Below are 25062 nucleotides of genomic sequence, written 5' to 3' on the forward strand. Positions count from 1 at the left end.
ATTAAGTAGATAGATAGCGCTATTAAACATAGCATTTATATCTAGCAAAATTCTAATTTCATTTACATAATACATCTGTTATTATTAATAAAAAAATCTATAAAAGTATACGTTTATCAATATGCATGGTTAATAATCTATAAGATAATTAATATCAAAGAGAAAAAAAAGAAAGAAAAGGAGTAAATTAGTGGTAAGAACTGTTGGCAACTGTTTTTTGGTTTTTTCTTTTAACCTAAAGAAGAATGAATTTGTTTTTGCTTCTTGTAGGTCCAGCTGCCCACGGGCCATTTTCTTTGCCTACTTTTTTATATATACATGTTAGTTGGCAGTAATAAACAATACTTACCAAGAGGCTTGTAACATACACAAATGGCTTCTAGTCTTCACTTTCTTATCACACCTCTAATGAGCCCAGGTCACCTAATTCCAATGGTGGACATGGCTAAACTCATAGCACAACACAACGTGGCAGTCACGATCCTCATCACTCCACGAAACGCTGAACGGTATGGTACGGTCCTCCACCGAGCCATAGCATCCGGCCTTCCGGTTAAAATCCTCCAGCTCGAGCTCCCAGCCTCCGAATATGGGTTACCGGATGGATGTGAAAGTGTGGACGATCTACCCACGTTTAATCTAACCAAAAACTTCTTCGATGCATTTGCCACCCTTCAAAAACCACTTGAAGACGTGTTTTACTTGCTTAAACCTAGACCAAGTTGCATCATTTCCGACAAACATGTAACTTGGACGGAAGAAGTTGCCAAAAAGTTTCAGATTCCATGGGTTATTTTTGATGGGATGAGTTGTTTTACTCAGTTAGTCACACACAATCTATGTGTTTCAAAGATTCATGAATCGTTAGCTGATTCCGACCCGCTTATCTTGCCTGGATTACCGGATACCATATACATGACGAAATCTCAACTCCCCGGATTATTTAATCCAGGTAAATTTAGTGTACCACGAATCGAATTTCAAATATTCGAATTTTACAATTTTGAAGGTAACTTTGAATTCAGTTCGAATACAGAATAGATTCAACATATTCGATTTGAATTTGATTCTAGTTGGAAATAACAATTCAAATTCCATTCGTATTTGATTAGCCAAGATAATAATTTGTTTTAATTCTAATTTCAGATCTACAGATCTACTACAAACTTGAAATTTTTTAACCACAAAAAAAATACAAATATAATAAACAAATAGAAAAGTCAAAGTTGCAACATCCAAAACATAAGTGGTAACATCCAATTACATGTCCTTATCAATTGACAAAAACATTATAAATTTACAATCATAATGATGAACTTCCGATTTTTAGTATTTAGAATTTAAAAGGCTTATATATAATAAGAAAATGTATTATCTAAATTCGAATTTTGAAGCGAAGGAAATCTATTCGAAAATCAATTTTTTTATTCAATTACTGAAATCGAATCCGAATCAAATTGAACCGAATTCAAATTTTTTAAGACCAAATTCAAACCTTGGAGTTCGAGTTCGAATCAAATTTCAAGTTTTTCAAGCGTTATTAGAGTATTGAACACCCATACAGGTAATAATGCTAGAGCGATGGAAATATTATTGGAACGCGAGAAGATTAGAGCAGTGGAGTTAGGAGCATATGGGACGCTTATTAACAGTTTTGATGAAATGGAAAAAAGGTACATCGATGAATTTAAGAAGCTAAAACAAGGTAGAGTCTGGTTTATTGGACCTTTTTCGAATTCGAACAAGAACGATTTAGATAGAGCGCAACGCGGAAGCAAAGATTCAGTCAGCAACCATGAATACATGAAATGGCTCGATTCACAGCATAACAGGAGTGTAATCTACGCATGTTTAGGAAGCCTTACATGGCTAACACCACTACAATTTATAGAACTTGCTTTAGGGTTAGAAAACTCGAAATTCCCATTTATTTTGGTTGTGAAAGGTGGAACAAGAATAGAAGAGGTAGAGAAATGGTTAGATGAAACCGGGTTTGAATCCCGAGTAAAAGGAAGGGGCGTTTTGATTCGGGGGTGGGCATCGCAAGTTCTGATCCTATCACACCCAGCCGTGGGTGCGTTTTTGACGCATTGTGGTTGGAACTCAACTATTGAAGGGGTTTGTGCCGGTGTCCCATTGATCACATGGCCACAGTTTGCTGATCAGTTTTTGAATGAAAGATTGGTTGTACAAGTGTTGGGTACTGGTGTCGCAGTTGGGGCTAAAAGAGTGATACATTTAGAGGGAGAAGACGGTGGCGCGATGCAAGTGAGACGGGAGGATGTTTGCAAAGCTGCAAAGATAGTTATGGATGAAGGAGAAGAAGGTGAAGAAAGAAGAGAAAAGGCTAAATGTTTGAAACAAATGGCTGAAAAAGCTATAGAAGAAGGTGGTTCATCTCAATTTAATTTGAACTTGTTTATTGAGGATATTAGGCTACACACTAATAAGGGTCTTGTAGGCTAACTAAGAGCAATTGTTTGTGATTTATGAATATTTCTGTGATGATACTTGATTGATTGCTAATGATGTCGTAAAAACTGTTCAAACTTAAAAATTCAACCTAGATGAAGAACAAGAAATAAAATATTTAAACCTAGACTTTATTGAATAGAAAAGGTGAAAAGGAAAATATTGTCACGATTCAAAGTTGGGGTGCTATCTTTCACGTAGGTCTTGAATTTAAATCCTAGTTTGACTTCTGATGCTCTTGCGAAACCGTTGTGAGCCTCTCCACATGAAGAGAGATCATTTTGTGGCCACACTTCAACGTTTGAATCAATTAATATTGATTTTGCAGAATGAAAGTGCAAGTAAAGCGTAATTGACAGTAAAGAAATTTTGTGTACCTTTCATGCGCTCATCATGATATATTTATATTAGTTGGTGAGAAAAGAGAGAAGAAACCTTAAATCAGTAAATTTTTTCTACAAATGATTCGTATTTGTTAAAGCTTTTAATTCTTAGACAAAATAGCAAAATACGTCATTTATGCTTGATCGTTTTTTCAATAAACGTCCTTTAGCAAAAGAAATGACAGAAAACATACTTCATGTTTCAAATCTCTTTCACGTTAAGTCTTTTAATTTGCCTCTATCAGAGATGAAATTTTTCTGATCATGTGCAAGGGCACATGAGGGTATATTATTCGTTTCATCATTTTATTTATAATAAAATTTAAGGGTAAATGAATTGTATTTTTAATAAACAGAATATAAACTTAATTAATTAATTATTTTATATGAATGTCTTTTTGAACCAATAATCCACCATAGCAGTATTCAACCGAACTTCACCAACCACCACCTTATTCATCTAATATCCGGCAACCCTTTTTGTTTTTTCGGCACCCAACAAATCCCTTGTTCTTTTCTCTCTCTATTGTAATTGGATATTAAAGTTGAAGTATTTCTGAATGAAAAGCTTAATTCGATTAAAGAAGCCAACAGGCTATAAATACACTAATACACCAAAGAAATAACAAACATAACGCATAAAAAAGGAAACAAATTAAATAACTAAAATAGATAAAGACTAGGCTAAATAATAGGAAGACTGGAGAACCCTTCCTCCCACATGCAAGACAAAGTCAGCTTTATTCAAAATACTCCAATAGATCTACTAACGACGTTAAGCAAAAAATCCAACTACTCCTTCAAACCCTCCCTCAAACATGACAGATTCTTCTTGCCTTGTTTGTCTGCAAAAGAGCATACTCCCATCTGATCTCTCAACTTCAGAAAAGCTTCTCTATGCAAGGGCTTTGTCAAAATGTCGGCAACTTGTTCTCGTGTCCCACAATGCTCCAGCTCAATACTTCCTTCACTTACTAGATCACGAAGAAAATGAAATCGAACACCAATGTGTTTACATCTCCCATAAAACACCGGATTTTTAAATAACTTAATGGTAGAAGTGTTGTCACAGTGGATTACTGTTTTTCCTTCCATCTTAATGCCAAATTCTTCTAAGATACCCCAAACCTAAACAACTTGACACGCACAAGCAGCTGCAGCAACATATTCTGCTTCAGTAGATGATGATGCCACAATGCTTTGCTTCTTAGAGGACCAACTTATGGCAGCACCATCCCATTGAATTAAGTAACCAGAGGTGCTTTTTCTATCATCATAATCACCTGCAAAGTCACTATCTGTGAATACCTTCAATTCTCCTTTTCCTCCTCTTTTATACCAAATCTCATAATCTAAAGTACTCTTGAGATATCTTAACACCTTCTTGGCAGCTGCAAAATGAACGTCAGTGGGTTTTGACATGAACCTGCTTATTAAACTAACCACAAATCAAACATCTGGTCTTGTGGTGGTGATGTACATCAAACATCCAACAATTTGTCTAAATAGACCATCATCAACAATATCACCTTCACCTTGTTTCAACTCACATCCCGGCACTATAGGATTCACGACAGCATTGCACTCCATCTTGAACCGAGACAATATTTCTAGAGCATACTTTCTTTGGGAAATGTGTATTCCAACAGCAGTTTGAATCACTTCTATGCCTAAGAAATACCTCATTTTCCTGAGATCAGTCATCTCAAATTCTCTTTTCATTGATATCTTGAATTCACTTAGCATTTCTTCATCATCACCTGTGTAGATAAGATCATCTACATAGATATTCACAAATAGTTTCTTACCTTTTGAGTCTTCCTTAATGAACAAAGTGTGCTCCGATCTACATGTTTTGAACCCTTCAACCAAAAAATGTGTTTCAATGCGACTGAACCAAGCTCTAGGAGCCTGCTTTAGGCCATACAAGGCTTTGTTAAGCTTGTACACTTTGTACGTGCTCGTTGCCCTTAACAACATACCCTTGTGGCTGCTGGACAAAGACTTCTTCTTGCAAGATTCCATGTAGGAAAGCTGATTTGACATCCAATTGGTGGATGTCCCAGCCTCTTTGAGCAGCAATTGCAATCATCATTCTAATAGTATCCATCCTAGCCACAGGTGCATATACCTCAGAGTAATCGACACCATATTCTTGCCCTTAACCACGTGCCACCAATCTAGCTTTGTGTTTTTCTACTTCTCCTTTCTCATTAAGTTTGGTTTTAAATAACCACTTTACCCCTATGCACTTAGCACCCTTAGGCAGCTCAACTAAAACCCATGTCTAATTCCTTTCAATTTCTTGAATTTCCACATCCATAGCCTTCTTCCATTTCTCATGTTTAACAGCTTCTTCATACTTAACTGGATCCTGATCTTCCACCATAGCATTTAATTCATCTTCATCATTTGGCAGTTCATCATTTCCAGTAACATAATCTTGCAGATAGCTTGGAGGTATTCTAATTCTACCCTCCCTCACGTTTGTATTACTTGTTCCAGGGTCACCAACATTGTCAACAACTACACTTTCATCGGTTTCTACATCTTTAACATCATTTTTAGTTCATTCTTCAATCATAGAGTAATTTCCCCATGTAATTTCTTCTTCAACAGCTTCCTTTTCCTTAACAGTACTCCAATCCCAGGCCTTTTGTTCTTCAAACACAACATCTCTACTTATCACAGCCTTCATGGTTTGAGGATCAACCAAACGATAGGCTTTGGACTCTTCGCTAACACTAGTAAGAACACAAGTGAAGCTCCTATCATCAAGCTTTTTTCTTCTTTCTTTTGGGATGTGAACATGAGCAATTGATCCCCAAACCCTGAAGTGATCTACAGTTGGTTTGCACCCACTCCAAACCTCCTATTCTGGAGTCTTGTTCACATGAGCTTTACTTGGAAGTCTGTTCAAAACATAAAAACTCCACATCGCAGCCCCTGCCCAGAACACTTTAGGCATATTTTTGGACGCTAGCAGTGTGAATCATACCAATCACACTTCTGTTTTCACGCTCAGCAACCCCATTTTGTTGGGGTGTGAATCTAGTGTTAATTGCCTCTTGATCCCATTATCTTTACAAAATTCATTAAATTCATTTGATAGGTACTCTCCCCCCCCCCCCCCCCCTATCTGTTCTAAGGCATTTAATCACCCTTCCAGTTTCTTTTTCAACTCTTACTTTAAATTCTTTGAACTTGTCAAGAGCTTGAGACTTTTCACTTAACAAGTAAGCCCATGCCTTTCTACTGAAATCATCAATGAAACTTAATATGTACCTTTTTCCCGTGTAAGAGTGAGGTGTGATAGGCCTACATATATCAGAATGAACTAACTCAAGAACTTCTTTAGCATGCCATTTGCTCTTCTTTGGGATAGCATCCCTTCTTTGCTTTCCAACACGACAACTATCACATACATAGTTATCAACATCAAACACAGGTAGATCTCGAACCATCTCCTTCTGTTGAATCAGCTCCATGTTGGTTATGCTGATGTGACCTAATCGTTCATGCCAAAACTTACCCATGTCTTCATAACTTGTATAATTACAACCATCAGTTCTTTGAGTGACATAGTTCTTCTTATCCTCACAGATAGGAAACATTGTGTTGGTACTTATGATGCTTTGGAATATCAGCCCCTTTTCAGGATGGTAGGTACACTTTGCATGCATTATCTTGAAATAAAAAGGACAACCCCTTTTGCTGTAATTTCCCTATACTCAGCAGACAATTTTTAAGATCTGGAACAAAGTACACATCATTGATGACGAACATAACTCCATTCAGCATCAGTTTTACATTTCCCTTCCCACCAACTGTCATTCTTGTGTTGTTGCCAAGTTTGACAGTAGTGGTAAACTTTTGATCAAGATTCACAAACTTTTCTTGGACACCACACATATGATATGAGCAGCCAGAATCAAGAAACCAGAATTGATTCTTACTCTCGTCATTTGACTGTGTCATGAAGCTCTTTTCTTCTACATCAGCAATCAGCATAACCTCTTCATTCTCATCAAAGCCAGCAAAGTTAGCTTCCTCGGAGTCAGGACATTCATACGCAAAATGTCCCAACTGGTGATACTTATAACACTCTATTGTCTCCTTGTTGAAGGCGGGTCTTCCACGTCCACGACCCCTTCCTCCTGGGCTTCCACGACCTCTACCTCGACTACGCATACTCGAGTTCTCACCATCCTCCATCTTCAACATATGCTCATCTTCCTTTTCAACTTTCTTAAATTTTCGTTCATGAACTACAAGAGTGCTTTGTAGTTCATCAACTGTCATCTCTTCTATGTTCTTGGATTCTTCAATGGACACAACCATGTACATGTATTTCTCAGTGAGAGTCCTGAGGATCTTTTCCACGATCTTCACGTCAGTCATAGACTCTCCATTACTTCTCATTTGATTTGACACGGTTAATACCCTACCAAAGTAGTCTGGTATTGATTCATCATTCTTCATCTCAAGGACCTCAGTCTCTTCTCAGTTTCTACAACATGGATTTCTTCAACCTCTCGTTCCAGCAAATCTCTTCTTCATTGAATCCCATATGGCTTTGGAGGTACTTCTGTCTAGAATATGCTCAAACGTGGTTCTACTGATGGCTTGGTACAAGTAATGTTTCACTTGTAGGTCTTTAGATCTCAATTCTTCTAACTTCTTTCTTTGAGCTTTTGAAAGTAGAGATGTTCAAAACGGTTTGGGACTAGGAACCGGAACCGGTTCCTAACCGGTTCCTATATTCAAAACCCCATTTTAAACCGGTTCCAGGCTCGAACCGGTTAGGGAACCGAACCGGTTCTCCCACCCTCGGACCCCTAACCTATCTAACCGGTTCTTACCGGTTCCTAACCCGGTTCCTGTACTGTAACCGATTCCAACCGGTTACAGTGTAAAAATTTTTATTTTTTTTTCGTTTTTCGTTTGCGATTTGGATTCTAAACTACGATTCGTATTTGTATAACATGAAAAATAAAAAAAACAATTAACATAAAATTCATTTTATTTACTTTAAGAAGTTCAAAAAAAAAAGGTTACATGTTTTAAAATCTTCAAAAACAAACTAACAAAACATTAAACTTATAAATATAAAGTTGTGACATATTATTTCTAGAAAAGCCTTCTTGTTCGTCGTAATTATTGAGCGACAACTTCTTCCTCGGAATTACTTGTAGAAATGCCTTCTTGTTCGTCGTGCACTCGAACATCAAGTGGTGTTTCATCTTCGAGAGTGGTTACGTGTTGAATACGATCGATTGAGTCCAAGTGATCCTTTAAGCAAATGCACATCTCCACCGACTCCGAATTTAGTCTTGTTCTTCTCACCGATATTACCCTGCCACTAAGAGAAAAAGCGGATTCCGAAGCTACCGTAGAAGCTTGGACGGTTAGTAAATCACGGGCCATGGTGGCAAGAATCGGAAACTCGGTTTCCTTTACCTTCCACCAAGCCAAAACATCAAAAGTGCCATATTCCTCTTCGGATAAACCGGTAGAGTAATCATTTGCACTATACCTTCCTAGTTCGCTTGAAGGGTGTTACCCCTTTGTTTTTTAGCCGTTACGTTGCGAACGGTGTTCATAAGGCTAATCATGGGATCTCGTACTCTAGTAGCACTTGAACTTGATGAAGACCCCCCCCGGCATAGGCATGTGTATGTTTGACCCATATTTATTTAAATAAAAGTCATACATAAATTTAAAATTCAAGTTAAAATAATTTTTTGCCTCTGTTGAAAAGTTTGGGTCAACTTCATGCATATCTAAGGCTGAAAAAATTTCGTCTATCACACATTCAACCCCTGTAACATTTAACATTGGGTTTAAAGCGGCGGCGCAAGTAAAAACCGGTGGCAATTCAAAAAAGTATTTTTTTAATTTAAACTTCATTGGTAATATGATGTTTGAAAACATTGGACTTTTATTTTCAAATTCTTTAAGATTGTTAACCATTAAAAATAACTCCGAAAGAACCAAGGGACTTGTCGGATAATACGTTCCCGATAGTTTCGTAGTTGATGTTTTAAAAACTTCAAGAAAAGTCGATAAGTCATTGATAATTTCCCATTTCTCATTTGAAAAGGGGATTGCCAAATCATTCTCGGCAAGACTAGAATGAAACATTTGTAAAGTTTCTCTTTGTTCCAAAGCACTTTGAAACATTATGCAAGTGGAATTCCATCGATGAGGTACATCCCAATTAGCTCCCAAAGCTTTTCTTCCCGTATCTTTACAAAATTTTCTATATTCCATTTGTCTTTTTTTACTTTTCTTAAAAACTTCATGTATCATTAGTCTAAAATCGTTTATAACCGATGTAACCTCATCCAAAGCAAGTCCGTCTTGCACGATTAAATTAATGATATGTGCAACACACCTTGAGTGAAAAAATACACCATTGCAAATCGGCGTATATTTTAATTTTAATTTATCAACCGCCGATGTATTATTCGACGCGTTATCAAATGCCATTGAAAATATTTTATTTTCTAGTTTATAAGTTTTTATAACATAATCTAAAGTTTCAAACAAATTATCTCCCGTATATGGATACTCAAAGAGTTCGAAAGCAATGGTGCGTTTCATCATTTCCCACGATGACGGGTCTACCCAATGAGCGGTGACACAAAGATAAGATTCGGGTAGACCATGTGGAGCCGACCAAACATCACTAGTTAAGTTTATTCCCGTATTTATATTTTCAAAATATGCAATTAGTACCTCTTTGGCCTTCTTCCACAATTTTAAACAATAACGTTTAAGAGTATGACGACTTACGTGAGTGTATTGTGGTTGAAGCGTATCTCGAATCATGGCGGTTAAGCGAGGGTTGTCGAAGTGGCTAAACGGAAAAGCTTCTTGAATCACAAACTTCGCCATACGATCTTGAACTCGATCAATTTGGTATGTAAATATTCCGCCTTCACTATCCATTTGCTTTTGTTGCGAATCGACGTTCTTTTTCAACGCCTTGCAATACGGTTTTTCGATGTGTTTCTTCAAATTTGAATTCGAAAGTGGGTTTAAATAAACCCCACAAAACTTGCACCGAGCCTTCAATGAATGGTCACTCAATTCAACCAAATCCCAATTGCACCAAATCTCTTAATTACGATTATGAGGTAAAATATGAACGAAACTTGGTTCGGCGTTGGAACCTTGACCAACCGATGATTGTGAGGCAGCCATAACAACAAATATGAATATAGAAGAAGAGAAAACAAGAGATTAGAGAACTCAAAACGTTGTAATAGCGTTTTTTTGTATTTTTTTGCGTTCGGGTTTGCGTTTTGAGTGTTGTGATGAACCCATAACACCAAATACCTATTTATACTAGTAGTGGGGTGCTTGGGGGAGCCAAAAAACGGCTATTTTTGACCCCAACTGTCAAAAAACGGCAAAAAAAAACGATTTCCAACGGCTATACTCGATCCAACGGCTAGAACCGGTTAGGAACCGGTTCCGGATGGTTCGGTTCCAGAACCGGTTCCGGTTCGGTTCCGGTTCCTACCCGCCCCCACTCAGAAATGCAAGAACCGGTCACGGATCATCGGGTTGAATCAGATAGGGTCCGGTTCCTACAAAAAACGGGTAGGAACCGGTTCGGGTCCGGTTCGGTTCCACCGGTTCGGTTCCAGGAACCAGTTTATTTGATCATCTCTATTTGAAAGAGCGATTCCAACATCCAGTTCAATGATTCCTGGATCAACGAGGTTCCACAGTTGCTTTGCACGCAGCAAGTTCTCCATCATCTCGCTCCAGTGTTCGTAATGGCCATCGAACACAGGTACTTTCAGTTTCTCGGTACTCATTTCTGCTACAATTTCTTTTTGTGAACAAAGGATATTATGCTCTGATACCAATTATTGTAATTGGATATCAAAGTTGAAGTATTTCTGAATGAAAAGATTAATTCGATTAAAGAAGCCAATAGGCTATTAATACGCCAAAGAAATAACAAATATAATGCATAAAAAAGGAAACAAATTAAATAACTAAAATAGATAAAGACTAGGCTAAATAATAGGAAGACTGGAGAACCCTTCCTCCCACGTGCAAGACAAATTCAGCTTTATTCAAAATACTCCAACGGATCTTCTAACGGCAATAAGCAAAAAATCCAACTAATCCTTCTCTCTCTCTCTCTCTAAACTTGCTATGTTACTGCCGGGCTACATGAGCCCCTAGTAGTTTACCGGATAAATTGATAAGCCGGGCATTCCCGGCCCACCAAGCGAAACCGGTGGTTTCTTGGTCACGACCAGCTAAAGCTAAAGTTCCATTAAAGAGCGTTTCCACGGGGTAGAACCTCCTCAGGGAATATAAGGTTTTCCCTCTCTTTCCTTTTTTCGTCCCCATGTCACCACACCGGCGGCATGAGGACGAAAAAAGGGGGATCCTATCAACTTGTTCCGACCTGAGATAATAAGCTCATGAGCTTGGTCTTACTTCACTGTCGAGAAACGAAAGAAGACTTCCATCTCCAAGTTTCCGACCCTGCTCCTGCTACGACATTTGCACATTTAGATGCTACTACCGTACTATCAAGAGGATTAGCCGCCAAAGGTATCTATCCAGCAGTAGATCCATTCTTAAAACCAGCGTTCTTAAGGCCAAAGAGTCGGCGGAAAAGGGGGGAAAGCTCTCCGTTCCTGGTTCTCCTGTAGCTGGATCCTCCGGAACCACAAGAATCCTTAGTTAGAATTAGAATGGGAACCTTTTTTATTAAAAAAATGGAAATATATCCATTGGTTGACACGCGCATATAAGTCATGTTATACTGTTGAATAACAAGCCTTTGGTTTTCCATTTGAAAATTCGTGCGCTTGGGAGTCCCTGATAATTAAATAAACCAAGATTTTACCTAACAGGAAAAGATTTGCCTCCGTGGAAAGGATGATTCGTTCGGATCGACATGAGAGTCCAACTACATTGCATTGCCAGAATCTGTGGGTCCCCCAGAGGACGTCGCCGATCGATACGAGATCCGCACGAGGTCTAGGAGTGCGGAATCCTCCTAGACTCGTTAATGGTGTACAAGATGAAGAACATAAACACGTACACGAACAAATACACGAACAAATACAAAAACGAGATAAACAAATCTGCAGATTCTTATATAATATTCAAAATACGTTACATACCGTAACATAAACAGAAACACGTCCGACCCGAGGTGAGCTCTAGCTCAGGTTGTCTCTCACGACACTTCCTCTCTTTTACTCTCTAGACAAATAAACTGTAACACACAGTACACTAATTTCTGGATACAAAACCTAAACAAGACACACATATATATAGACAAAACATCTTCTCGGGCTTGGGCTTGGGCCAGTAGGCGAAGTTGTTCATAACTTCGCCTATGGCGAAGTTGTGATAACTTCGCCTAAGGCAGAAGTTGTTACAACTTCGCCGTTGGCGAAGTTGTTCTAACTTCGCCTAAGGCGAAGTTGTGCTAACTTCGCCTGTGGCGTTCCGCTGGTCTGAATTGCATAGCGACGGTCACAAAATGCACCAACAGTCTCCCCTTTGACCGTTGCTCTCAATTCTAACAAACACAAAAGATCATCTGTTACAAAACATGCACCAACAGACTCCCTCTTAACTGATGATCTTCTGTTTGCTCTTCAACTAGCCGTGTCTGAAACTGTCCTGTAGCTTCACAAATCTACCAGTCACCCAGCGTCTTCCATATCAGATCTCCCCTTCAGTGTAAGCTTCTCCGACTATAACGATTGAGGTCTTTGAAATGCATGCATCCTCGTGCCAATAGATCATCTCAACCAATCACGTGAGTCCATCTGACTTCACCAACACGTGAAGTTGGGCTTCCTCCACAACTTCACCAACTCGTCGGCATACGATAAGGTTTAATCTTCAACTACTCAACATCAAGTGATCAATTTCATCACAAAACCACCATGACAGAATCTAACACATGACCATTAATTAATCCGAAGCATCTTCAATCACCAGGGATAACGATCAAGAACATAAACACTTTAGTTCCCGATTACATCCAACTTGTTCCAGAATTTTCACTCTAATAAATAAGCATCACGTTTCAGGATCCAATTCTCGAACGCCTTGAAAATAACATAAATAATATGCTCTGACCGCCATTCAGTAATGACAAAAACCTTCAGTTGAATTTGACTTTCTTCAATTGGTCAACCTCGAACAACAACAATTTCATTGCCCACAAACACCCGAATATGTGTCAATATCCAGTTTCAAACAATATCCCATTCACAACCTCAACTCCAAATCCAGAGTTGACACGTATTTGTTCACACGTAAGACCAAGAGATAACAAGATCACTCGTTGACGGAACAGCATCTCTGGTCTCACAATAATCGTGTACACCTGGCCATACAGACGAAAACTCCAAACAATTTTTTTTTTTTTTTTTTTAACTTCACCTGGCTGCTAACTTCGCCTGGCCATAACTTCGCCTGGCTGCTAACTTCGCCTGTTCATAACTTCGCCTGGCCATAACTTCGCCTGTTCATAACTTCGCCCGGCCATAACTTCGCCTGTTCATAACTTCGCCTGGCCATAACTTCGCCTGTTCATAACTTCGCCAGACTTTATATCTTCGCTGAAACCCTACGAACAGTGACGGCAACTTCGCCTGATGAACAATAACTTCGCCTACGGCGCTGTTCGGCCAGAAACGCACAGAAACGTGCCAGAAACACCAAAACGCAGATCTCGAACCATAGCATAAGAGCCTAAGGCTCTGATACCACTTGTAGGTTCCTGGACAGATCGTACACGGGATATCGCTATCTACACAGGTGCGGAATCCCTGCGTGGGTAGATACGAGCGTAGAATACGTAAAACACGAACACACGATACAAACGAAACCACGTTATATTATAACTCGAACCACGTCTATTACAGACACTTGACACGTGAAATGATCACAGCTATCACGAACTCTGAAACAAACTCTCTAAAAAACCGAACCCTAAACAGTAACCCGTAGGTTACTTAAATACACGACAACTTCGCCTCAGGCGAAGTTGTCTATAACTTCGCTCGTTGAACAAGTTCGCCTAGGCGAACTTGTCAACAACTTCGCTTGGTTAACAAGTTCGCCTAAGCGAACTTGTCAACAACTTCGCTGTTACACAAACAATTACATAAACAATATTACAGACTCGATTACAGACTTTATACATATGAACTACTGACATCTATGTACCAACAGAATCCATGTTGTATATTTGAAAGACCCAGCCCCCTCTTGTTTTTCCGGCACCGTCACCACCACCGATCTAGCAACCTGAAACCTAGATCTGAAACAACATAGGCACCTAAAAAAGATGGTGCTAATAAAAGCGTTTTAAAATCTGATGCCCTAAACCACATCGGCGTCGTAATCCATAAATTAGACCAAATTACAACATCTTTTGGTTGAGAAACCACCCCAATTGACTTCCGTTGAACATTAGCAGCGTTATTCATAGCTGAAATCGTTGAAGAGGTGACCTGTTGATCTAAAGCGGGAAGAGAGGGGATGAAGACGCAGATTTTGTGGTCGGTTTGGTGGTGGGTTGGTTCAGAATTTCAGATCCGATATGCTCGAATTTGGATTTGGTGGTTATAGTTGGTGGAAATGGTGGGCGGAGTGGTGTATTAGAGGTGGTTGTAGGTGGTGGCTGTCTGGCGCTGTAGCGGTGGTCGGAAGAATAGGCAGAGAGCGATGGAGGTTATGCAAGAAGAGGCGGTGGTCGAAGAGTTGATATGCTTATTGGTGGTGTCACACATTATTTGATCGTATGTAGAGCTTGATTTCTGGTTGAAATTGTTGGTGAGTTGAGAGTATGAAGATGAGATGAAGAGTGTGAAGTAGATGATTAGGGCAAAGGGAGAGAAAGTGTAGGGCCAATATTCTATATTGTTATTTGGATTGTGTATGTCGTTCTATAAAAAGGTCACTTTACCCATTTCTCCAAACAACTCTAAGAAACATAACCTTTGGAAATAAAGTTTCGATCTTCCAACCTCTCCCTTTTTCTCTCTTTTATTTTTACAAACTAAGATCCGAGATCCGAGTGTTGTTGATGATTTCCGCTAACCAACAACACGGTTTGATCCGAGTAAAGTTGTGAAATCCATCTAGAGGACCTATAGAAAGGGAGTAGAGAGAGTGTGTTATATATGTGTTTATTTTTTAGTTTTAATTATTAAATAAATTATAAAATTACAAAACTATCCTCATGTGCCTTGCACATGATCAGATTTAATGGAAAAATTTAACTAGGTTAGGACCAAAGGACTTAACGTGAAAGGGATTTGATACATGAAGTATGTTTTCTGCCATTTCTTTTGCTAAAGGACGTCCATTGAAAAAAAAAACGATTAAACATAAAGGACGTCTTTTACTATTTTGTCTAATTCTTACATAGAAATGTCTATTTTCTGATATGTGATTAAAAAAAAAGCCATTAAACTTATTTGTTGATATGTTTATTTTTTCAATTTATATGTTTACCAACACATGTGTAGGTATGTTTAGGTTAAGTTGATAAAAATGTCAGTCTTTATTTATAATAGATGTTTAGCTCTTAAATTTGTATTTTTGCATAGCAAAATCCAATTACATATTACATCTATTCTTAGATAAAAAAAATTAAGATATATATATATATATATATATATATATATATATATATATATATATATGGGATGGTTCATGCGAGAAGTCAAGTTACAGCGAGAAGTGCGAGAAATCAATCTGGACCATTGATTATGTGTAATTAATGGATTAGAAAAGTTGTGGCAAACTTGTAATTATAAAAATATTAATCTACCAATATTTTAACGAAGAAAGGTAGTTTGGTATTTGTTTTTTAGACTTTTCAAAGTAAAACTTAAGTCATTAATAGCATTTATTTGTTATTATTACTAACTAATTATTTAATTGTTATTTTTGAATTGATGTTATTAATCAAACTAATGTTAAACAAATATAATTTTAATCAAATACTATAACATCTTCAATCATATTTCTTCAAATGATCGGGTTAAATATTATATATTGCCTACACAAATTTATGTATTATCTACAAATACATAGTCATGTATTTTGTGTAGGTGGAATCACGAATGCGTATGTGAAAATTTTACAATTTTAGGCTATTAACATGATTTGTTATTTATTATATGTAGTTTAATGCAAAAATTAAAAAAATAAATTATTTTGTACAATGAATGGCTTATATATGTACTATTTAAGTGGTATCACGCATGTGTGTAACATTTCGGTTTTCCGTTTTTCTTGCAATTGTAAACATTACTCGACCTGGTTCGTGTTCGGGTGAATTATCAATAAAATATTTCCTTTAGTTAATTAATTCTTTTATATATTTATTATTAAGCTATCAAAGAATTACAAAAACAACCCCTAAACTAACTTTAATCCCCTTTTGCGCCCATCTCTAAAGCTCAAGTACCAATCTGCAAATATTTTTCAAAAATTATAATAATAAAAAAATCTATTTCTTCTTCTTCCCTCCATCTCTTTTGGCCGACACTCAAAACTAACTTTAATCCCCTTTTGCACCCATCTCTAAAGCTCAAATACCAGTCTACAAATATTTTTCAAAAATTATAATAATAAAAAAATTTGTTTCTTCTTCTTCCCTCCATCTCTTTTGGCCGACACTCAAAACCTTTCTTGGACCTTAATTTTTGGGCATAATTAAGAAATTGATTTCACCAAATCTTTGATTAATCAAAATCACACACACCGACACTCTAAATTGGGAAACGAATCAAAAATTCACACCTAATAGCGATTATAAACCCGCGGCTGACCTTGGTATTGAAACACTATAAATGCATGACCAATTTACAATTAAACTCACACACAAAATCCTCCCAATATTCCGACCATAAAACCTAACTTAATTGTAGCATATCCAGCCACCTAGACCTGTTCGCGGTCGAGTTCAAAACCCAAACCCTAGCCGCCGTTCTCCCTTAATTCGGCACCCAAAATGGTAATTGAAATGTGTATCTAGTTCGTTTTTTAATCCACTAACGTTAAACCTAACTCTATTCGAATCAGCAATTAACAATTAATGTGGATTGAAGATCTAGGGTTTATATTGTATTTGGGGATGAACTGTTCGGGTATATGCTTAAATATAATACGAACCAGTGTTATTCATAACTTAAAGCACTAGCCATCAGGCTGGTGCATGCTTGGTTAAGACATGGGAACCGGTCTAGGCGCAGGTTCGAACCTCCCTGGACCCGGTTTTGCATATTTATTTTATTTTGCTTAAATCTTTGTTTTATTTTTATTATAATCGTAATATAATATTAAATAAACTTTGTTTTAACGAAACCGAACCTCGAAAGTATTATTTTGACTGTGGTTTCATGTCATAGTTTCCTATCTATAAATGTATATATTATATATATTTTTTATCTAAATATATATGCATAAATAACATGAAACAAAAAAAATAATTTTTTTATCTAAATCGATCTAGTTTAAAGGTCCGAATAAATTCTCCCATGTTTATATATATATGAATATTCATTTAGGATTTGGTTTTTTTCAGAAGTATTTTTAGGGCAAGAAGTGTAGAAGTGATCAGAACAAATCATAATTTTTCTTCTTATTTATTTAATTATTAATTATAAGGACATGCTAGTCAAGTGAACAATTTTCTTTTTGTAGTAACTATTAATTACTATTAGTAAGTTACAAAACAGGATATTGAAACTTAAATCTTATTTGAATATTAACCTTTATTTACTTTATTTTGTTTGTTAGATGACACATATATCTTACATGGATTTCTAATAAATATTATAAAATTATCGAAATTATCGTGTATATTCCAATTATATGAAACTCATACGTACGCCATACACTTTATGAATGTATGTATTTACATAATTACATAGGCATGTACATACGTAGGCACGTAGGTACCTACACACGTAGGGACGTACGTAGGGACGTACGTACGTAGACATGTAGGTATATCCGCACATAGGGACGTATGTAGGTACGCACCTACGTATGTATGTGTGTATGTGCATACGTAGGGGTATACACACGTAGGGACATAGGTACATACGTACCTATGTATGTATGTGTGTACATACGTACCTACACTTCATATGGATACAAGTGGTTTTTACCAGTTTCTTCACCGTACACCTTCAAATAACAAGATATTCATCATCCATAAAATTAGATGAAGCATTTGTAAGCCTTCAAAATGATTGTACACCAAAAATATTAAATGATTTTCAAAAGATAGATTTAGTTGTGGTTTTAATGAGAAGATTTAATTAACTAGTTAAGTCATTATGAGTTACACATTTGTTTTTAGTGATGTTACATAAAAATTACTAACATAACCTTTTGGTATTAAAGTTCATTACAATGGTGAAAATGAATTACAAGAGTTCCATTTTGAGTAATGACTATTGATCAAACAAAATCAATGGATGAGATTCACTTCTCGCTATAATATCACTTTTGCAAGATTCATCCCCTATTCATATATATATATATATATATATATATATATATATATATATATATATAAGAATTTTTTTAAATAATTAATGTTTCATTTATATATAATGTTTATTAATACTTAATGCCAGTTATTATTTATTTATTTAAAATCTATTTACTTGAAAATATGAGCATGGATAAAATATAACGTTTATATTAATTACCAAATAATAATATTAACACTAATAGTTATAATAATAATAACAATAATAATAATAAATATAATGTTAATACTAAAATTAGTTAATAAATAAAATAACCTAAACCCAACAAGACTCCAAATTTATGTTAACAATTAAACTAGTAATATGTTAAACGCAAACCACCATCAAATCTCAAATCATTATGTCTTATTAGATTTTCGACGTTTATTAATATTATTGTTAACAAATAGGCTCTTTTGTTGACGTATCCCGAGGAGCGTGACAAAGTCCATAATAACTCCTAATCACCGTTTCGTCTTTGTTAACTTATTCAAAAAGGTAAGTAATTCACATCCCCTTTTTACCGTTTTACATTTTGGGGGCGCTATGCGTTCATAAGTTAATAATTTTTTACTATAATTCCACTATTTGCGTTATATGATATTGCTTAATTAGTTATACATGTAAATGTGACTATATGTTTATTTTATGTTTTGGTGGTTGTTACCTCATCCTCATCCTCATTAGTATGATCATATGCCGTCGGAGTAGCTCGTTATTCATGGGATTCGAGTGAAAATACAACTTTTATATTATTGTTATGTTATTGTTATGCTAGTTGTAGTATTTCATATTCACACAAGGAATTGTCATTTTTAATATTATATGTATTCAAAAACCGTGATTACTTGCTCAACTTTATGTTGACAAATTATGTATTTTCACGCATGACGCAGGTAGCTTTTTAGGATAAAGAAACAAGCTAAGGAATAGTTGACCTTAGGTTGCATGATGAATTAGAGAAGCATTTATTTCTTTTTTATTTAATTGTAATGTTTATTTTCATGAGACAATGTTTGTGTTTTTACGTACTTGAATAATATGAAATGAATAATTTAGATATTGACATGTGTATTTACTTCTTTTGAGCTATGATACAATTATGTCGCGCCCCGGCATATTCCGCCGTAGGTTGGGTGTGACAATGTGTATGCGAAAATTTTACAAGTATAAGTGATTATCATTATCCGTTATTTATTATATATAGTTTAATGTAATAAAAAAAGTTTATTTTGTACCGTGTAGGTTAATTTATGTACTATGTAAATTCGTATATTACTGTGTATATGGTATTTCGAATTGTGTATATGTAATTTTTATCGTGTAGGTTCATTTATGTCTTGTGTAAGCTCGTATATTTGCTCTGAATATAGTGTTTCGAATTGTGTATGTGTAATTTTTATCATGCGTAGGTTCATTTATGTACTGTGTAGATTCATATATTATTGTGTAGGTTCATATATGTACTATGTAGGTGGTATATCCAATTGTTTGTGTGTAATTTTTATCGTATGTAGGTTCATCTATGTACTGTGTAGGTTCGTATGTGTACTATGTAGGTGGTATTTCGAATCGTGTATTTGTAATTTTATTCATGTATATGTTCATTTATGTACTGGGTAAATTTATCGGCGCTATTGAGTTTAAGAACTATTATCTGGATAAATGTATGAAATTCAAATTACGAGAATAAAAAAATAATATTGATAAATCAACAAAATTGAATTTGATAAAATAAAAAAAACAAGAATTCAATATAGGTTGATTTGACTATAATTAAAAGTAATAATATTAAAACAAATTAATTGTAACTCTCCATACGTTATAACCTAACAAATATGAAAAAAATTGCATATTTTACTATAACACCCTTGTGATTAAATAAATGATAAAATAAAAAAATGTGATGGTTGGATTAATTTCTCACAGTTCTCGTAATAAGAAACACTTTTGAAATGAATCTAATCCTATATATATATATATATATATATATATATATATATATATATAAACGAAACCTTCCTACATTCTCTCAAACCACCAGATTGCTTTATTTATAAATTAAAGTTTCTCATGCATTTGACCCGAATCACAGGTATAGGTCTCACCAAACCCAGATAACCCTTAAACGGGTTATAACATCTACTTATATTAAAAATTAATATCACCAGATATTTGATATGAAAATCTTATAAAATAGAGAAATATATATTTTTTTTAAAAGATATTATTTATAGTTAAGAAATAATTTTATAGTAAAATAAATAAGCGGGTCATGGGTCTCACCAAACTAAGGTAGCTTTCAAACGGGTTATAACATCTCATGTATTTGTAAATCCCTTTCATCATCAAACCCTTAGTGTATTGTCAACTTCCTTACAATAAATAAAATTAAAATCAAAAAAATATATAAATATTAGAAACAAAAAATGAAAACAATCCCCGTAATATGGGAGATAAAACCTAATATATATATGTGTGTGTTCGTATCAACATGTATGGTCTATAATCTAATAATCTATATGATAATATCAAAGCTATAAAAAATGTAAATAGTGGCAAGAACTATTGGCAGCATTGGTTTAGTTTTTTCATTTTAAACTATAGAAGAAAGGATAATAATTCCAGAGTATAATACTTTTGTGCAGATAGAGTAAAACACTATCGTACAATTCCAATTCCTAGAAACTATTTCTAGAATAAGACCCTTTGATAGGGTCTTCCTCAAATCCACTATTTTTCTAGTGGTATAGCTTTGTTCTTTTCCCATTTTGTTTATGTTTCTTGTAGGTTTAGCCGCCCATGGAACATTTTATTTGCCCTCTTTTTTATATATACATGCTGGCTGTTAGAACAAACACCTATAACTAATGTGCCCAAGGGGATTGTAACATACACAAATGGCTTCTAGTCTTCACTTTCTTATCGTACCTCTAATGTGCCCAGGTCACCTAATTCCAATGGTGGACATGGCTAAACTCATAGCTCAACACAACGTCGCAATCACCATCGTCATCACCCGCCTAAACGTTGAACGGTATGGTGCGGTCCTCCACCGAGCCATAGCATCCGGCCTTCCGGTTAAAATCCTCCAGCTCGAGTTCCCAGCCTCCGAATATGGGTTACCGGATGGATGTGAAAGTGTGGACGATCTACCCACGTTTAATCTAACCAAAAACTTCTTCGATGCATTTGCCACCCTTCAAAAACCACTTGAAGACGTGTTTTACTTGCTTAAACCTAGACCAAGTTGCATCATTTCCGACAAACATGTAACTTGGACGGAAGAAGTTGCCAAAAAGTTTCAGATTCCATGGGTTATTTTTGATGGGATGAGTTGTTTTACTCAGTTAGTCACACACAATCTATGTGTTTCAAAGATTCATGAATCGTTAGCTGATTCCGACCCGCTTATCTTGCCCGGATTACCGGATACCATATACATAACGAAATTGCAACTCCCTGGATTATTTAATCCAGGTAACTTTGGTGTTTAACAAATCGAATTTTGAATATTTGAATTTTACAATTTTGAAGCTAAATCTGAATTCAATTCGAATACGGAATAGAAAAAGTCGATGAATTTGATTCGAGTTGGAAATAACAATTCGATTTCAATTCATATTCGATCAGCCAAGAAAAGAATTTATTTTTAATCTAATTTCAAATCTTTAATTCTAATTTCAAATCTACTACAAACTTTGAAATTTTTTAACCATAAAAAAATGCAACTATAATAAACAAATAGACAAGTCAAAGTTGCAACATCCAAAACATTGTAATGTTTAAAGTGGTAGCATCTAATTGCATGTTCATATCAATTGGCAAAAACATTATAAATTTACAATCATAATGATGAACTTCCAAATTTTAGTCTTTAGAATTTAAAAGACTTCTATATAATTTTTTATAAATATGTGCATACGTATAACAAAAAAATGTACTATCTAAATTCGAATTTCAAAGCTAATCGAATCGAAAATCAAATTTTTTAATATAATTACTGAAATTGAATTGGATAGAACCGAATTCGAGTTTGTCAGGACCGAATTCAAACCTTGGAATTCGAGTTCGAATCGAATTTCAAGCTTTTCAAGCCTGATTAGAATATTGAACACCCTACACCCATACAGGTAATAGTGCTAGAGCGAAGGAAATATTAGCGACACGTGAGAAGATTAGAGCGGCGGAGTTAGGAGCATATGGGACGCTTGTTAACAGTTTTGATGAGATGGAAAAAAGGTACATCGATGAATTTAAGAAGCTAAAACAAGGTAGAGTTTGGTGTATTGGACCGTTTTCAAATTCGAACAAGAACAATTTAGATAGAGTGCAACGCGGAAGCAAAGATTCAGTCAGCAACCATGAATACATGAAATGGCTTGATTCACAGCGTGACCGGAGTGTAATCTATGCATGTTTAGGAAGCCTTACACGGCTAACACCACTACAATTTATAGAACTTGCTTTAGGGTTAGAAAACTCAAAATTCCAATTTATTTTGGTTGTGAAAGGTGGAAAAAGAGCAGAAGAGGTAGAGAAATGGTTAGATGAAACCGGCTTTGAATCGCGAGTAAAAGGAAGGGGCGTTTTGATTCGTGGGTGGGCATCACAAGTTCTAATCCTATCGCACCCAGCCGTGGGTGCGTTCTTGACGCATTGTGGTTGGAACTCAACTATTGAAGGGGTGTGCGCCGGTGTCCCGTTAATCACATGGCCACAGTTTGCTGAGCAGTTTTTGAATGAAAGATTGGTTGTACAAGTGTTGGGTACTGGTGTCGCGGTTGGGGCTAAAAGAGTGATACGTTTTGAGGAAGAAGATGGCGGTGCGATGCAAGTGAGACGGGAGGATGTTTGCAAAGCTACAAAGATGGTTATGGATGAAGGAGATGAAGGTGAAGAAAGAAGAGAAAAGGCTAAATGCTTGAAACAAATGGCTAAAAATGCTATAGAAGAAGGGGGTTCATCTCAATTCAATCTGAAATTGTTTATCGAGGATATTAGACTACACACTATTAAGGGCTTTGTAGGCTAAGGCATAGCAATTATTTGTCATTTATGAAGATTTCCATGATGATACTTGATTAAATGCTAATGCGTGTAAAAATAAAACTTCTCATTTATGTGTGTTGGGATTTTATCGTGTCAATCTTAATTATCTTGATGCTAAAATAGTGCATCGATTAGTAGGATCATACTGTGGTGTTAATCACTCTCATTCAAAGTATAATGGTCGTAGGTGCAATTATTTCAAGCTATGTTTATTATGAATATGCATGTATGTATACAAGTCTAGGGTCTAGATTGTGATTATGTAAACTTGATAAGTTACAGATGTCAATGTATAATTAGGGTCTGAAGCGACACATCCCAAACGAACAAATTGGTGTGTTATGTATATATATGGGATCAATTTCAATGGTTAAAATCGTTAGAACACTTTGTAACAATCATATTATTATAAACAAGTTCTTATCGATTAAGTTCTCTACTCTTCTACTCAATCCTTATTGCCTATGTTATGTAATCATCATAGTGGGAAACAATTATAAACTATCGATGTTAACAACCTTGGTATGTTCGTCTTGTTAACGTACAAGAAAATGCAGACTTTCACCTACAGACAAATCTATCGATAAAGTATGCAACAAAGGAAATTCGTCAAAAATCAGAACGGATAGATTACATACTATTTTTCCTGAGTGATTAGTGGTTACTTAGCGACATTACCAATGGATAGTAGCAACTATTGCTATAAGAATTCCACTGACATATTAGAGCATCCACAACAAACATCTACAAACCGCCACATAATAGTCACATCATATTCCAAACTTTTCTAAAAAACCCAAAGTTTTTTTACAAAAACCCTTCACAAACCTCATTAAAATATATTATAATTGTATATATATAATATATGTATATATGCATGTGAGAGAGAGAGAGAGAGAGAAACGGGATGCTCCCACAAACATGTCACCGTGCAAGTTTGTTGCAAGTTTGCATTCACATATCCAACCTTCACAAATTTGCTTCATAACAAGGGAAGTTTGTCACCCAAGTTTATTTCTTCGCCACATAGATCCAAACCTAGAAAATTGGAGCTTGTTGTGGACGCTCTTAGTAATAGAATTTACCATTAGACTACAAAATTGATACTAAATAAGGTGTAAATAATAACATAAATAAATACGTCACAAACAAAAATATCAAGTTAAACAAACTATATTTACAAGACCCTGGTTTTCAACGGGTTATGGTATCCATCAGCCATCAACGGATTAAATCTTTTGATGAAACTCAACTTAATTTCTAATAGCATTTGTTAAATGTTCATTGATCATCCAATAATTTAGATTTTTTTTAATGACAAACTAGGTTAGAGCCCGTGTTTTACACGGGTGAAAAATATAATAAAAATAAAAAAATGTTATATGTAATACATTAATTGTACGTGAATTAACAATATATCATTTAAAAGTCAAGAAATTGATCACAATAGTTGCTTAAGTGGAGTTGGTAAGCATTTTTAGTTTGAAACATGAGGTCTTGGGTTCGAGACTTGCAACACACAATAATTAATTTTACAAAATGTTAAAGATGATAAAATGGAAAACTGCTTACTTTAATATATAGTTAGATTA

The 25062-nt window shown here is 35.6% G+C and overlaps 3 protein-coding genes across 3 annotated transcripts; 2 read left to right on the forward strand and 1 right to left on the reverse strand.

Annotated features, from left to right (window-relative positions):
- Nucleotides 1–347: 347 nt before the first annotated feature.
- LOC143574668 (UDP-glycosyltransferase 73C25-like) lies at nt 348–2492 on the forward strand. The gene is made up of 2 exons (XM_077059241.1): nt 348–952; nt 1565–2492. Exons 1-2 carry the CDS (start codon nt 373–375, stop codon nt 2464–2466), a joined length of 1482 nt encoding a protein of 493 aa, XP_076915356.1. The 5' UTR covers nt 348–372; the 3' UTR covers nt 2467–2492.
- Nucleotides 2493–6509: 4017 nt separating this feature from the next.
- On the reverse strand, nt 6510–7337 carry LOC143575462 (uncharacterized). Its single transcript, XM_077059840.1, has one exon. The coding sequence runs from the start codon at nt 7335–7337 to the stop codon at nt 6510–6512; it is 828 nt and encodes a 275-aa protein (XP_076915955.1).
- A 13981-nt stretch (nt 7338–21318) lies between these two features.
- LOC143574677 (UDP-glycosyltransferase 73C3-like) lies at nt 21319–23617 on the forward strand. The gene is made up of 2 exons (XM_077059247.1): nt 21319–21898; nt 22552–23617. Exons 1-2 carry the CDS (start codon nt 21319–21321, stop codon nt 23451–23453), a joined length of 1482 nt encoding a protein of 493 aa, XP_076915362.1. The 3' UTR covers nt 23454–23617.
- The last annotated feature ends 1445 nt before the right edge of the window (nt 23618–25062 follow it).

The sequence above is a fragment of the Bidens hawaiensis genome, unplaced genomic scaffold (assembly GCF_021521415.1).
Source record: "Bidens hawaiensis isolate Kalapana, Puna unplaced genomic scaffold, B.hawaiensis_p1.1 tig00001412_1, whole genome shotgun sequence".
In the NCBI taxonomy this organism is placed as follows: domain Eukaryota; kingdom Viridiplantae; phylum Streptophyta; class Magnoliopsida; order Asterales; family Asteraceae; genus Bidens; species Bidens hawaiensis.